This window comes from Mugil cephalus, chromosome 4, assembly GCF_022458985.1.
Source record: "Mugil cephalus isolate CIBA_MC_2020 chromosome 4, CIBA_Mcephalus_1.1, whole genome shotgun sequence".
Lineage (NCBI taxonomy): Eukaryota > Metazoa > Chordata > Actinopteri > Mugiliformes > Mugilidae > Mugil > Mugil cephalus.
The window spans coordinates 23,057,983-23,072,382 of NC_061773.1; the positions used below are offsets into that span (position 1 = coordinate 23,057,983).

Here is a 14,400-nt window from a genome sequence, read left to right on the forward strand (position 1 = left end):
TCATTTATTAGTGATCTGTCTACTCATGCATTGCTGTGATTTAAGGGCACAGACCTAAAAAAAAAAAAAAAAAGAAAAGTCTATTATGGTAGGATTTATCATTTCTCCCTGAGAAGAATTGAAGAAAATGTGAAATCCACTCTAAACAAGAAGCAACAAGCAAGACAAAAAAAAAAAAAAGGCAGTAAGTACCAATTAAATCCCTTAACGAAATAGCAGCGAGACGCGGCGACTTAAACCAAACTCAAAACACCGGGAAGAATCACATGTAAATGGTATTGAGCTGACTGTTAGTACATGAGTCATTACAAAGCTGCGTCACGATTATTAATAACAAACAAAGGTCAATAATCACGTTCAACCGAAGGCTCCTTAAACCTCACGGGAGGAAACAATTCAGTGCGACGGGCTGAGTTTGCTAGCTGTTAGCTGACGAAAAGCCCGTGTGGAGGTGTGATCGAGGGGAGGAGAATTCTTCATCAATCTTATAATTCTTCATCAATCTCATCAAATCTTGTGGAGTGGAGCTAAAATAACATAACTTCATGTTCCCAGGTTGTATGACAGAGGCAGAAGTTAAAGGAGAGGTCGACTTGGTGTCACTTTGAGCGCACAGTGCATGCACACAGCTAGCTAGAGCTGACGCCTGTGCCGCCATGCATTCAGACTCTGTTTATGTGTTCATGTGAGCAGATAAAGCAATATGAAAATTTGCATTGTGCAACCGTAACACTCATGTGAAAGGTGTTGCTTGCCAACAGCACCCACCATCTGTGTTGTGTGTGTGTGAAGCTCGACTGTGTAGGCCCGTGCCGACTTCTCTCCAAGTCGTCAATTTCCATCTGCTCGACGTGAAAATAAGACATTCTGCAAACAGGTTGCGGCGGTTTCGGCGGCAACATACATCTGAGAAGGGGAACTTAAGATAATTATTTGACAAACCGCAGCTGGTCTGCAGGTTTCCTCGCTAAAGTATTTTCCTCAAGAGGCCGCAAGACCACGTGGCGTAACTTTGTCGCGTCGACCTCAGCTCTCTTTGGAGGTAGTGTCGTCGAGCGTGGGCCACGTGGGGACGTGTAATCGGGGCAGGGTCCCCTCCATCAGCCTCTCCATCCACAGTCCCAGCCTGTCAAGCTTGTGGTGGACGTCTATGCTGGTGGCCCTGCCGGAGCCTCTCCGGGAGCCGGCTCCGTCTTCCCTGGAGTGGGACCTGGACCGAGAGTGGGAGCTGGACCTGGACCTGGACCGGGACTTTCTCCTGGTGTCGGAGGAGAACGAGGCCTCGGACGAGGAGTCGTTGGGATCGTCTCCCGTGAAGACGGGCCTGAAGAGGCAGAAGTATTTCTTGTGGCCGTTGAGGGCCAGGACGTGGCCGGAGTAGTCCGAGGACTCCTCGTCCTCGTCCGAGTGGTTCGCACTCCATGCGGCATCACTGGCCGAGCGCAGGAGAGACGGCATCCAGTGACGGTGCTTGTCGGCGTTGAGGAAGGAAAAGTGGAGGGTCTGAGTCCTGAAGGAAAGTAGAAGAGAGGTTTAGGACTTAAATGGGCGAAACAAGCGCCTTCAGAAAGACCGTATCAGTCCATATTGACCAAAACGTCAGACACAAGAACACAAAGGTGTTTAAAAGATAGATTTTCTCAAAATCAGAAGAAGAAGTAACAAAACCAAGTCTTCAAATATACCCACCCAGAGAAAGAGAAAACCTCCTTGGCAAACTTCCTGAGCAAAGCGTTCTTGGAGGCATTGGTGAGCACCAGGACGACGTTGACGTGACCGGGCCTCAGCTTGACCAGGTTACTGGTGTACGTTATGTCTGTCAGCTCCGTCACTTCCACGAAGTCCTTCTTTGGAGGACGGCTGCGTCAAACAATGGGAAAGACGAGAGAGGAGGAAAGAAAAGAGAAGCGTGAATTCTGTTTCTGCGGAGTACACACAAAATGCACAGTGTTCAATGCGTCACACAGTGTTTTATATACGACGTGAAGCGTCCACAGCCGCATGTGTCCATCACTTAAAACGATGTGTACATACGAGGGATGCCACAATCCTCCATATAATATTAAACAGGCTTCTGAAATGCTGTGTTTTTGCATCCAATTAGTTTCTGTGCATTGTGTTTGTGTTTCTCTCTGTTGTTTTTTGCACGTTATCTATTGTATTTATATCATATCAGACAATACGCCAGAAATTACACTAAACTTTTGTATTGTCAACCCTTTTCTGATGTTGAATAATTTGTCTAAAACACCCATGAATGGAATACTGAAAAGAAACACAGACCCAGATGAACTGGGCCGAGAACTATGGCCCATCCATATTATATAAACAAACAGCGACTGTCAGAAGATTATGTTGTATCTGCAGCAGGTAAAGTTCATTCACTCAATAAAATTGAAAATATCCAAAAAAAAAAAAAAAAACACAATGTCTTAAAGATACATGAACTTAATAGAGTTAAGTGAACAAAAATATAGAGTTTTAAATGATATGTAACGAGCAGAAAATCTAATCTTCACAGTAAAACACTATGGATGTGCATAAACGTGGCTGCATTACAGTTTTCTGGAAATATTTGAATTTTGTTTTTATTCAAAGTTTCAGAAAACACTGAGAGAAGACACGGTTTGTAAACCACAGAACATAGTTTCGATTTCCCAGAAACAACCTCAGCTTTTCTCGCAGAAGACAAACATCCGCACGTGACAGATTTAGTCAGATTTAGTGCTCTGTCTCCATCTTGTGTCTGTTTGAAGCCACTACATTACCTCCAGGAACTCGCTCTGCTCGACGCATCGTCCTCAGTTTGCGGCTGCTCCTTCGGCTTCGGTTTTCTGGGTTTGGTCTCACCTGGCTCGCTGATTGTGCGTCACGGAAAGGAAAGAAGTCAGTAAAATAGGAAGCAGATGCTAGTGCCTATATACTATAGTTACTTATGAGAAATAAAAAGGACCCGAGTGCATAATTTTGTTCCATCTCCTGCTCCTGTATGGTTGCGAATAACGAATAAAAATCCTTGAATGCTTAGTAAATGCTCAGGCACTTGATTAAAATGCAGGAAAAAAAAAATAAAAAAAAGGATCAAGCTCCTCTCACCTGAAGGCCTGAATGATGACGGTGCCAAAAAGAATGAAGAGAGCAGAGAAGATCAAGGACAGGATGGGCATCATCTCTCGCCTTCAAAACACAAAACACGATATTACTGAGACAGGTGAAAATACTACCGTAGTTTGCAGTTTCCACTTTAATTTAACCTCTTTTAACCTCTACCTGCATTTAATCTATCAGAGGAGCATCGCTAAGTACGTATTTTTCGGAGCCCCCACCAAGTACACACACACCGATCCTGATGCGGACACACGATTCAGCTTCTAAATCAATATAAAAAAAATATCCGCATACGGCGCTGTAGCTTCTGCACAATCTGCAGACTTCAAGAGTATCGTCTTACCAGTTTGAGTAGAGAAGGTCGTCATATATTTGGACGATGTAATCATATGCAGCATTCATCCACTGAATGATAAAAATCTGGAAAGTAGTTTAAAAAAAAAAGTGTTTGAGTTAGAAGAGGAGTCTCAAAACTAAGATATGTGTGTGTGTGTGTGTGTGTGTGTGTGTAACTTACGGGGGCCATCTCGTTGTTGAGTTCTGGCAAAGTGGCATCGGAGCTCAGGTAGGTGGGGTCTTTCTGAAGGAGCTCCAGCTGTTCGTGGAGGCGGTACTTGTCCTCTTCGCTGCCATTCCAGCCACCACTCACAGAGCGGTACAGGACCTTGCCAGCCTGGCTCCTCCTCTCAAGAATCACCACCTGTCGCCGTTATTACAGAGCACTTTTACTGTAGAGTGAGGCCTCGCAGCGTCTAAGACTGCACACACCCGGTAACCTGACACGTGTTAAATCTGATACGACCTCCGTTTCTCTCTGTACCCTTTGTACTTTGTAAAAAAAAAAAATGTGCGGCTAATCCTCAAAGTTTATAGATAGAACATTTTGATTTCAAATTATTATTATTATTATTTTTTTAATATGATCCCTGACCTGAGGTGAGAGTGCAGCTTGGTTGGGGAGCAGCGCCTGACAAAGAGGCTGCTGTTGGCGCTGGTAGACGTACGCGAACCGCAGCACATCTTTTCTGTTAACCGAGGCAAACTCCAGGAAGGCTTTGTTGCCTGGAATAAAGGCTTGATCCTCCCCTGTGATTAGCAGCACGCAGTACCTGCGAAAAAAAAAATAAAAAATAAGATAAAATCCCAGTAAGCGAAACCAGAGGTGTCGCAAAATCTTTGGTTGATTAGACATTTTTTTTCTATTTTCACACAAATTTAAATTTCTTTAAATACACATTAACATGAATTCAACATATTTTGTTAAAGGGCTAAATGGAGGCAGAAGACGTTATCTTCCAGTCGCTCATTCATTGATACAGAACCTGTTTCACACAGAGCGCCTTCGCTAGCCTAGACCTGTCAATCTAAGCCACCTGTACAGAGTAGGCCCCGCCCCTATTGCTGCCGATCCAATCACAAGGCCACATATTACACGCCGACTCTGTCAGGTTCCCCGTAATTGGCTGAGAGCCTATTCAGTCCCCAGGGGGAAATCCCAGGTGTACGGTGCAACATTAGCAGAAGAGAAGCTAACAGTGCATATAGATATGTTTACGTCAAGTATGTTTACGAACAAACCCATCGTGACGCCACCTATTGGATCCTGAAACTCAAAAACTAAAGCCTGAAGTGGGCGGAGCCTGTGGTCGCCATGTTGGATGAGCTTTTACTCCGCCCACACTCGGATACTCCAAATATGGGCGTGGCGGTCATGTTGGGGTGGAGCTAAAGCAGCCTGGACGTTGAGACCCGCCCACATAACTCTCCGCTACCTGTTAGCTCAAGCTACCGCCTGTCACTCAAAGAGGGAACGCCCTTAATTAGGCAGAAATTTAAACCTTAACACAACGTTTTTTGTACCAGGATGTAAACATGTTAAATAATGCTGTGAAGTTGGGCTTTTTAACATGGGGGTCTATGGGGATTTGCCTCAACTAGCCACTCGATGAACCGCAATTTTTTGCACTTCAACATGGGCTTCATCGCTCAAATCTGAATCAATTCACAGTGAACACAATTGTAACATGTGTGCAGTTATTCTGTTAGGACTTCAGCTTCTTAAAAATGTCACATGTCCTCCAGTACACCACTCCAGTACAAGTGGACAAGAAGAAGACATGAGAAAATAAAGACGCCTACTCTGACCAAATGTGATTACACAAGAGCCCAATTTAAACATATTAAGACGCTGCTCATCGGCCACTCATAAAACGCTCATGAAATGTCTTACTTCCTCCGTCGGTGGAATTGCTTGACGGGACACAGCTCGTCAAAAAGCTGCTGGCTGACCAGCCGCGGCACCTGGAGGAACTTGTTGTTGGAGACAAACTCATCCATGATCTGTCGCTTCATCCCTCTGGCCTGAGAAAAAAAGAATAGAGCAAGGATTAAAACGAGCCGCTTTGCTCCGACATGACGGAGGTGACGTGTTACTGCTGTTCCAACAGAGGAGCAGGTGTAGGCTGGAGGCCATGCGGTGTGCACCTGGATGACGTCCACAGGCTTCTCGGTGTCCTCCTTGAACAGCAGCATGGTGGGAGCGTAGTTGTTTATGTTGAACTGTCGCAGGAGCTTAGCGCTGTGTGTGTCGTCCTGGACCACAAAGCCGAACCGAACGTAGTCTCTGAAGGCGAACGCTGTTAACTGGAGAGAGGAGCGGGAAAATGAGAGGCCAGAAAAACGCATACAACACAAACTAAAAGACGCCCTCACATTGAATTAGTTGGAACTAACGAAGGAACTCAACATATTCACTGATCTCTTTGTTGGTCTTCTGACCACAAACAAGGGAGCTCCTGCCTTTTGTTACGCGACAACTTCCTGTTACATAAGCAATAAAAAAAGACTGAAGTATTTAGACTGAGTTAGAAGTGAAACTTTAAATGGGATTCTTCAAACACAGTCGACAACTGTGGAGGAAATAATAGACTGAAAACTGGTGAAAAGACGAGTCATTTCGCAATGTCTGTCAGCGTTAGCGCGGCTGCTAACGTTAGCTGCCTCCTCCCCACATTAACTCTCGACTCCATTATTACAGAGTTTCAGTTTTTCTTTTTTATTGACTCTTACACTGCTATTGTTTATGCAACCTAGCAACGATAATATAGGATGTGAGGACTTGACAAAGATTAGATGCCTTCTGGTTGGTGGTCATCACATCAATCAGAAAGGCCAACAAAGGGTCCATGTAATACAGGAGAAAATATATTAGAAGACGTATCTATATCTGTTCAAACAGATACACCGAAGACCAAATAAAAGAGACCTCTACATCAGGATCAGAAGGAAAGACCGGACTCAGACTGAACAACATGGTTTCACATGAGCAGTGCTGCCACCTTGAAAAAGTAATCTGATTACTCCTTTAAAAGGTAACATAGTTACTTGATTTCAAAAAAATCAAAGTTTGATTTAAAGTCACTTTATTAGTTACAAAAAATAAATAAAATACATGTTTTTTATATAAAAAAAAAAGTCGCACTGAGGGAGAGAATGGGGGGAGGCAAACCTCTGACCCTTCGGCTTCCAAGCCACAGAGCGGACGGCGAAACTTGATATTGTTTTTTCTTTAGCTGGCACAAACTCAAAATAGTAGCGGTATTTCCAGCTCGAAAACCCTCGTCCCTCTCCTCCCTCCACCGTAGTTTACGGTTCTGTCGCCGTAAACGTGGTTATTACACGTGAATTCTCCTCGTGCTGAAAACGTGACTCGTAGCATACATGTCGTCACCAACGAGAGACGCAAGAGGAAAGCAAAAAAATAAAATGGGGGGAAAGTAACGCCCCCAACAGTAACTTGGAAGTAACTCTAATCTGATTACCGGTTTGGAAATAGTAATGTGTTAGATTACTCGTTACAGTAAAAAAGTAGTCAGATTAGAGCAGTTACTAGGTAACGCGTTACTAAGCAACTAAATTACTAGGTAACGTGTTAGCGGCATCATCACTGCCCATAAGTAACAATGTGAGGTGCATCTCTTACCTTGTACATTAGGGGAACGACGGGGACTTGGTCAAATAAGAGAAGGCTGGGCTTGTTTTCCGTCTGCCAACTATCAAGAAAGGAAAGGTAGTTCTGGTCTGTGATCTGAAAAAACAAACAAACAATATAAGTAAGTTTAATGAATTATACCATCATGGTTAGGGGTGAGTCGGATCCCTATTAAATGAAGTAGTGGTATTTTTTATATTTTTTTTAACTGTATGCGAGCTGTTGTTACCTTCTCCACCAGCTTATGTGGCAGCAGATCTTCAATAAACTGCCTCAGGTGCTCCCGTACCACCGCCTGATGGAAGAAGGTCACTCTGCCGTTCACCAGCCCGATGATGGAGGGAGCGCGGTGAGCTCCCAGCTGGTTTGCCAGGCGGCGCTCGTAGCCGAGGTCCACTATCCCAATGCCCACGCCTGGTGTGACAACAACAAGAGGGCGTGATTAAAAAAAAACAAACAAAAAACGAGTAAAATGCGATGAGTAAAAGTCTTAATCGAAAGTTGGTGTAATTGTGCTAAAACTGAAGCCAGGATATAATTATGTTGAGTTTGCCTGAATGTGAATTCAGACAGAGTTGCTGTTTATATTAATCTGAGATTCTCACTTAAACAACCAGTGGGAAGCTCAAGGAGAAGAGATTTATTTATGTTTTTTTCTAAAAAGAAGAAGCCGTCTCACTCTCGTCTGGGATTTTAACTTGCGTCATTATAGAGGGACGGCCTGGTGACAGGGTTCATAAAAGATGCATGCATCTGCTTTTAGTCTCCCGTATAATCCTGCTTCTGTATTCTGTACACCACAGCGACAGAGAAAATGAGACTGCGATTTGCCAGGATGAAAAGGAGAACTGAAACTAGTTTTAGTAAAGATCAATGCGTTACACAAATATGCAAGATATTAAGGCCTGAATTACGGCAACAACAGTTCATTTATGTTGCCATTTACTGGATATGGATGAATTCCATCCCTGGCTTTAAGCTTTGTTCCAAAAAAACAAATAAGTCCTAATGAATAATTAAAGAAAGCATCTCAACACTTGCGTTACATTTTCTCCTAATGATCTGCAACTCTGCAGGAAAATCGGCCCTTTTCCTGAGGGCGAGTTGGGCCAGATTAAGAGGAGCCCTCTGACCACAGACTCACCCAGAGGCTCCAGCTCCTGCACGGTCTCCTTCCACACAGGCTCGATGTGTATGCATGCAAAGCACCACTCAGAGGTCACTTTTATCAGGTACGGCCTCTTGTGGCTGTCTGGAAGGACGTCGCTGTTGAACTGTGCATGGTGCAGCATGTACTTGCTGTCGGAAAAGTCCCTGGACCTGGAGGAGAGTCGGAAGGACAACAGGGAGGGTTTTAAAGTCACAGGTGACAGGTGGATGTCTGATGTTGTTGTTCGTACTGCCATACAGTCGTCCTCAAAGACTGATTACATTTTCAGTTTGAGGGAGGAAGAACTGGACCATGCTTCCTTGTAAATGACAATCAACACATTAATTCTTGAATTTCTCCGCACTAAGAGACACGCTGCGAACAGCGTAATGTACCTGGGGAAATGGAAAAAGGACTCATCGAAGTAGAAGCTCCTGTGGAAGTTGCGGAAACCAGGATGCTGCGCGTGGCTGTTTTCATCCATCTGCCCGTAACGGTCGAAGTTGGACCTCCGCTCCTCGTTAGACAGGATCTGTGGGCAGAGGAAGCTCTGAAGTTAATGTTAAAATAACGGAAGAAGAGCCTAGTGCCTACTGTGCAACGCTGTGCGGGCAGTGCTATGATCTGGGGTTGCTGCAGTTGCTGCAGTTGCTCAGGTCTAGGTTCAGCAACGTTACACCCAGAGAATGACTGACTTGGAGGAAAACTCTACATGAAGGAGCCACCCTCCATGAAGAAGATCTCCTCCTGGTGGCCAGAGTTAAACAACAGCAAAGAGAAGAGAAGCTGTCCACCACACAGGCTCATCCACATCTTAGCCCCAGCACATCGCTTCAATGCCCAAGTGATTGCCAATGAGTATAAGATCTTGGTGAAAAGTGAATGCAACACCGGATGGAAATAATTAAATCTTGCAACACAGCAGTTGATGTTAAATTTTAGGATATGGACTAAGATATGGACTAATTGGGGAAATCCAATGGAGATCAATAAAGTACTATCTTATCGTAAGACTAAGAGTGAAAGCGAAACCCACTGAATTACTAACACTAACCGATCGTCTGTATAAAATATAGTACATGTGCTGTGAAGCTTTTCTTTCTTTTTTTTTTTTACCCACCTCGTATGACTTGGAAATCTTGATGAACATGTCCTCAGCTTTGGGGTCCTTGTTCTTATCTGGATGCCTAAAAAAAGACCACGGTAGTAATTTATAGAGTAATTACTACTGAAGTAGGTTAACGCAGGGTGAGGAAAAGGCTTTCTCTCTTTTTAATAACATTTTGCATCACACCAGCTTTTGGCAGGTAGGAGATGAGTTAACACAAAGGCCAGGTGTCAAATGTGCACTGTTCACTGGGTAGACCTGGTCTTCCACAGGGAAGTGAAGGAGATGTGAATGGCTGCAGTCACTCACCACACTCTGACCAGGTTCTTGTAGGCCCTTTTGATTTCTGGTTGACTTGCACTCCTGCTGACACCCAGGATTTTATACGGGTCATACTCGAATGTCGTTTTTGCAAGATGCACGCTCAGCGTTAGTAGAAAGATGGCGAGCAAAGATGGACAGGTCCGAGGAACCCGGCTGGTGCGCTTTGCCGTCATCGTTATCATCCACTGTCACCGCAACAAAAAAAAAAAAAAAAAAAAAAAAAAAAAAGATATTTAGAGGGGGACTAGTTTATTCAAGCTAGGAGCTTACATGTTCGGGTCTGTCAGCTACTTGACTGCTGCGTTTAAAAATAGACGACATACTGGTGTTTTATCTCGACGAGGCCATTACTTCTCCAGCAAATGTTGGACATTGGCGAACCGTCGGAGTCATTTGCCGGTAACACACGAAACTTCCACATCTCACTTTCAAAATAAACTACTCCTAAATGTTTCCTTTATTATTAATTTACCTACGAATGCTTGAGATGAATTGGTGCTGAATTAAAAATGTAGAAACTAACACAGTAGAGCAGGGGTGCCAACCCAATCTGATACGAAAGGGCCTGGAGAAGTAACATAACAGCATAATAACCTATAAGTAAGAACAACTCCAGACTTTTTCCATTTTATTTAGTTGCTGCTGTTTAGTCCTGGGTCTCTTATTTTCTCTTACTGAAACAGTGGACAAATTAGCAATGAAAAATTGCCGTCTTCTGTGTAATTTTTGCCAGATTAGACCCTCTGGTGGGTTGCCTTTTGGCCCGCGGGCCATATGTTTGACACCTGTGCAGTAAGAGCATTTACCTGGTAAAGAACTCAATGACAAATATACTGTAGTATTCAATCACACACAGCCCAATACTGGAATAATTGGCTTCACCTATGATTAAATTTCAATTAAATTTGTTGCATTGAATCACAACAAACTGGCAAGGTGCATCCAACTAACTGTATTTGTCTTAAAGATCAAATCAGTGCATGAAGGAGTTTGAATGTTGGATTTATCAGGCCACCACAGCTTCATAACATATAGCTTCCTTCTGTAATGTTGTTTTGCACTTTACTTTTTATTTCTATTTTATTTTAACTTACGCGAGTCATTTAATTGATTTGAACTGTGGCTTTTACCTATTTTTGCTGAGTCTGCACAGATCTCTGAGAGAAATGCAATTTCATTCTGGCTTTATTACAGTTATATCTATGTGAAAATTACAGTAAAGCTCGATTTGATGTGATACGATTTGAATTAAGTCATCAACAGTTCATTTATGTTGCTATTTACTGTATATGGACAAATTCCACATTTGGCTTTAAGTTTCATTCCAAAAAACAAACAAAAAAAACCCCAAAACAAATGAGCCCTGGCAGAAAATTAAAGGAATATCAGGCTCTCCATAAAGCATCTTTACACCATGCCGTTAACATGTGTAAGACAGCTGACCCACTGCAGAAAGACATGCTGTTTACAGTTTACCTCCAAAAGATGTGCATATAAAGTACCAAGTCTATTTGCAAACATATGGTTAAAGTCTTTTATGAAGATTTATGAATACCACATCAACGTCTGGCATCAGCTGAGCTCAAAATACCATCAAAAAACATGTCAGAGTTGTGGATATCTTCTTAAGTCCATTTAAATTACTGCAGTCAAGCCGAATGGTGCTTTAATTTTGAAAAGAAAAAAAAAGCACCCGGACATCCGGTGATTTTTTTCCTGGCAGGATTGGCAACGATCGGGAAAAGTGGCTAATACGCATGCTCCGGCCAGCAGTTGTTCCCTGTCAATTTAATTTCCATTTTTTTGGTAACTTTATTTATTTAGTAACTTATTTATTTATTTATTATTACACGTGTTAAAATGTGGCCCGTGGAAGAAGGTGGTTCACACGGCTGTTCCGTTTCTCTATGCGTAATTGCAGCGTCAAATCAATACGTGTGCAAATATCTTTCGGTGTTTGTTCATCCGTGTCGCTAATCATGGTGAAGCCGTTCAACAATAACGACAACACCAATAAAATATTTGTCCAAATCAATGTTTTCTTTTGTGTAGTTGTTTTTCCGCTCTCTCGGGGGCTCTTCTTCCGTTTCCTCCTCGTCACGGCCACCCAGAACAGATTCGTTTTTTTCCTCTCCCTCTCTCACGGGCTTTACACTAGGAGGCAGAAAATGAATCCATTGATACCCGGTCAGGATCACACAGCTATAGCGACTTGACGTGTGTGCTATAACCTGCCTGGGCGAGTTCATTAAACCCACTGTTTTTTTGTTTTTTGTTTAGATAAATATGACCAGGCTGTGCGCGTTTGCATTCAGCGGAGTGAGCTCTCGAAGTGCGCAGATGGTTTCATCTCGGTAGCTAAGGCTAGCTGCGCAAAGCTGCATTCAGTGGCCCGCTGTGGCTGTGTTTCTTCATCTTCTCATTCGGCTGAAGGTAAATGAACAAGTCCTCTTCAGTTCGTCGGTTCCCACAGGCTTCCTCCTCTGGCACGTTTCTGCGGCGCACAGTTCAGTTCAGCTGCAAATCTCGGCAGGGAGGTGGTGCTGCTGCAAAACCGCTGGCGAGCTGCTGCTCGAGCTGCAGAAATGTTCGCTTTTGTAATGCTCTTAAATGTTTGCTTACGTGTGTGATGTCCGTGAACGCCGCAGCAACAGACACTGTAGCAAAAGTTTGTAAAAAGCAGTGTTGTAAAATGTAATGCACGGTTTCTGATGATGCGTTCAATGGTTGTGGAGTATAATTTGGACATGGAATAAAACCCATGTCATAATTTACATTATTATTAACAATCTTTCACATTTTTTTTTTCTTTTTTACCCCAGATCCAGCACCATGAATCTGTTCCGCCTGATCTGCCGTCACAAGACCGCTCTGGTCATTGGCACCGTTTGTAGTTTTGCTGTAGTCCTCGTCTTCTTGGCCAAATGTACCTCAGAAACACTGAAGCAGGGTCATCCGGATCCCCCGGGCCTGGCCCCCCGTGCCAACGCTTTGCAGTCCCGTCCAGACCAGCATAATCCCCCCTCGACATCCAAAGACTTGTCAGCGTTCCTTGTGGTCCTCATCACAACGGGACCTAAGTACACAGAACGCAGGAGCATTATCCGGAGCACCTGGCTTGCCAAGCGGGACTCCGACGTTCTGGCCATGTTTGTTGTAGGAACTCAGGGCCTTTCCAGCGAGGACCTTGACAACCTCAACACAGAGCAAGGGCGGCACAAGGACTTGCTCTTACTGCCTGATTTGAGAGACTCTTACGAGAACTTGACCCTCAAGCTGCTGCACATGTACTCCTGGCTGGACCAGAATGTGGAGTTCAAGTTTGTCCTTAAAGCAGACGATGACACATTCGCCCGCTTGGACCTCCTGAAAGAAGAGCTGAAGGGGAAAGAGCCCAACCATCTGTACTGGGGGTTCTTCTCGGGGAGAGGCCGAGTGAAAACAGCCGGGAAGTGGCGCGAAAGCTCCTGGGAGCTCTGCGACTACTACCTGCCCTACGCTCTGGGCGGCGGCTACGTGCTTTCCGCCGACCTGGTGCGTTACGTGCATCTCAACGCAGGCTACTTCAAGACTTGGCAGAGTGAGGATGTGTCACTGGGCGCCTGGCTCGCACCTGTCGACGTCCGGCGGACGCACGATCCGCGCTTCGACACGGAGTACAAATCGCGCGGCTGCAACAACAAATACTTGGTGACGCATAAGCAGAGCCTGGAGGACATGCTGGAGAAACACCAGACTCTGCAACGTGACGGGAGACTCTGCAAGGAGGAAGTGAAGCTGCGATTGTCCTACATATATGACTGGAGTGTGCCACCTTCACAGTGCTGCCAAAGAAAAGATGGGATTCCATAACTTCTGTCCTTTTTAACACGCCTGAAGTTTACTTTCATAATATATATTCTTATTATCCAAGTCAGGAATGTGAAAGGATATTTTTTCCTCTAAATCTCCATTGTTAGACCATTTAAAGCTCTGAAACTGATACAGGATGTAGTTAAGTTTCAGAAATTTACATTTTTGAAACTTCTTGTGAAAACAGAAAAAAGGCGACTACATCACTGCTTTTCCTCCACTTAACCTCCTGAGACCCCGGGTCCTCATATGGGGACATAAGGTTTTATCGCAGCTTATTCTGCTTCATTTAAACCCGTTGTCCTCATTAGTGGACGCTTTAGTCTAATGGTAGCAAAGGGTCAATACACTAGTCGGTGTAAAAACATGATTCATTCTACAGATGATCACAGAACAAAAGTGGACGAGGTAGAAAACATTGAATTTCACGGTTGAAAATTATTTATTTATTCTTAACAACATTTGTAGATAGATATGATGTGGAAATTTTATCAACAGCAATAAGCTATAATGTCCAGTACATTTTTATATTTTCTCACACATTGGGTGACGTTATTATAACATTAATAATGAAATAATCTCAGTCTCCACATATGAGGATTTTTCAAAAACTGCTACTTCCTGTTCAAAGATGATAATTAGTTTTTATACATCTTAGGTCCTACTGATCCCAAATACCTTAGGGAAATGAAAAAACAAATAAGACCAAATAAAAGCTCGAGTCTCAGGAGGTTAAAGCAGGTCACACTCAAAAATCACGTCCACAACGGCGTACTCGCTCTCAGTGATCAGCCTCTTGGCCACCGCAACTTTTCAAACCATGAATACAACATGGTACACATTTCAAGCACACATATACACACGGTC

At 43.8% G+C, this 14,400-nt stretch overlaps 2 protein-coding genes across 4 annotated transcripts; one reads left to right on the forward strand and one right to left on the reverse strand.

Moving 5' to 3' along the window:
- Nucleotides 1-39: 39 nt before the first annotated feature.
- LOC125006627 (dnaJ homolog subfamily C member 16-like) lies at nucleotides 40-10,035 on the reverse strand. Its single transcript, XM_047582852.1, has 16 exons — nucleotides 10,005-10,035; nucleotides 9,667-9,866; nucleotides 9,370-9,436; nucleotides 8,645-8,781; nucleotides 8,244-8,419; nucleotides 7,329-7,513; nucleotides 7,091-7,195; nucleotides 5,593-5,751; nucleotides 5,339-5,469; nucleotides 4,040-4,217; nucleotides 3,626-3,808; nucleotides 3,452-3,528; nucleotides 3,097-3,177; nucleotides 2,769-2,858; nucleotides 1,690-1,860; nucleotides 40-1,510 (listed from the first exon to the last, which is right to left on the reverse strand). Exons 2-16 carry the CDS (start codon nucleotides 9,861-9,863, stop codon nucleotides 1,027-1,029), a joined length of 2,421 nt encoding a protein of 806 aa, XP_047438808.1. The 5' UTR covers nucleotides 9,864-9,866; nucleotides 10,005-10,035; the 3' UTR covers nucleotides 40-1,026.
- A 990-nt stretch (nucleotides 10,036-11,025) lies between these two features.
- Nucleotides 11,026-14,123, forward strand: b3galt6 (UDP-Gal:betaGal beta 1,3-galactosyltransferase polypeptide 6). Of its 3 annotated transcripts, none has more exons than XM_047584270.1 (3): nucleotides 11,026-11,487; nucleotides 11,962-12,114; nucleotides 12,504-14,122. In XM_047584270.1, the coding sequence occupies exon 3, from the start codon at nucleotides 12,514-12,516 to the stop codon at nucleotides 13,531-13,533; it is 1,020 nt and encodes a 339-aa protein (XP_047440226.1). In that variant the 5' UTR covers nucleotides 11,026-11,487; nucleotides 11,962-12,114; nucleotides 12,504-12,513; the 3' UTR covers nucleotides 13,534-14,122. The 3 variants fall into 3 exon arrangements, with proteins under 3 accessions (XP_047440226.1, XP_047440227.1, XP_047440225.1); XM_047584269.1 differs by lacking the exon at nucleotides 11,026-11,487 and adding an exon at nucleotides 11,504-11,868; XM_047584271.1 differs by lacking the exon at nucleotides 11,026-11,487 and having other exon boundaries at nucleotides 11,503-12,114; nucleotides 12,510-14,123.
- The last annotated feature ends 277 nt before the right edge of the window (nucleotides 14,124-14,400 follow it).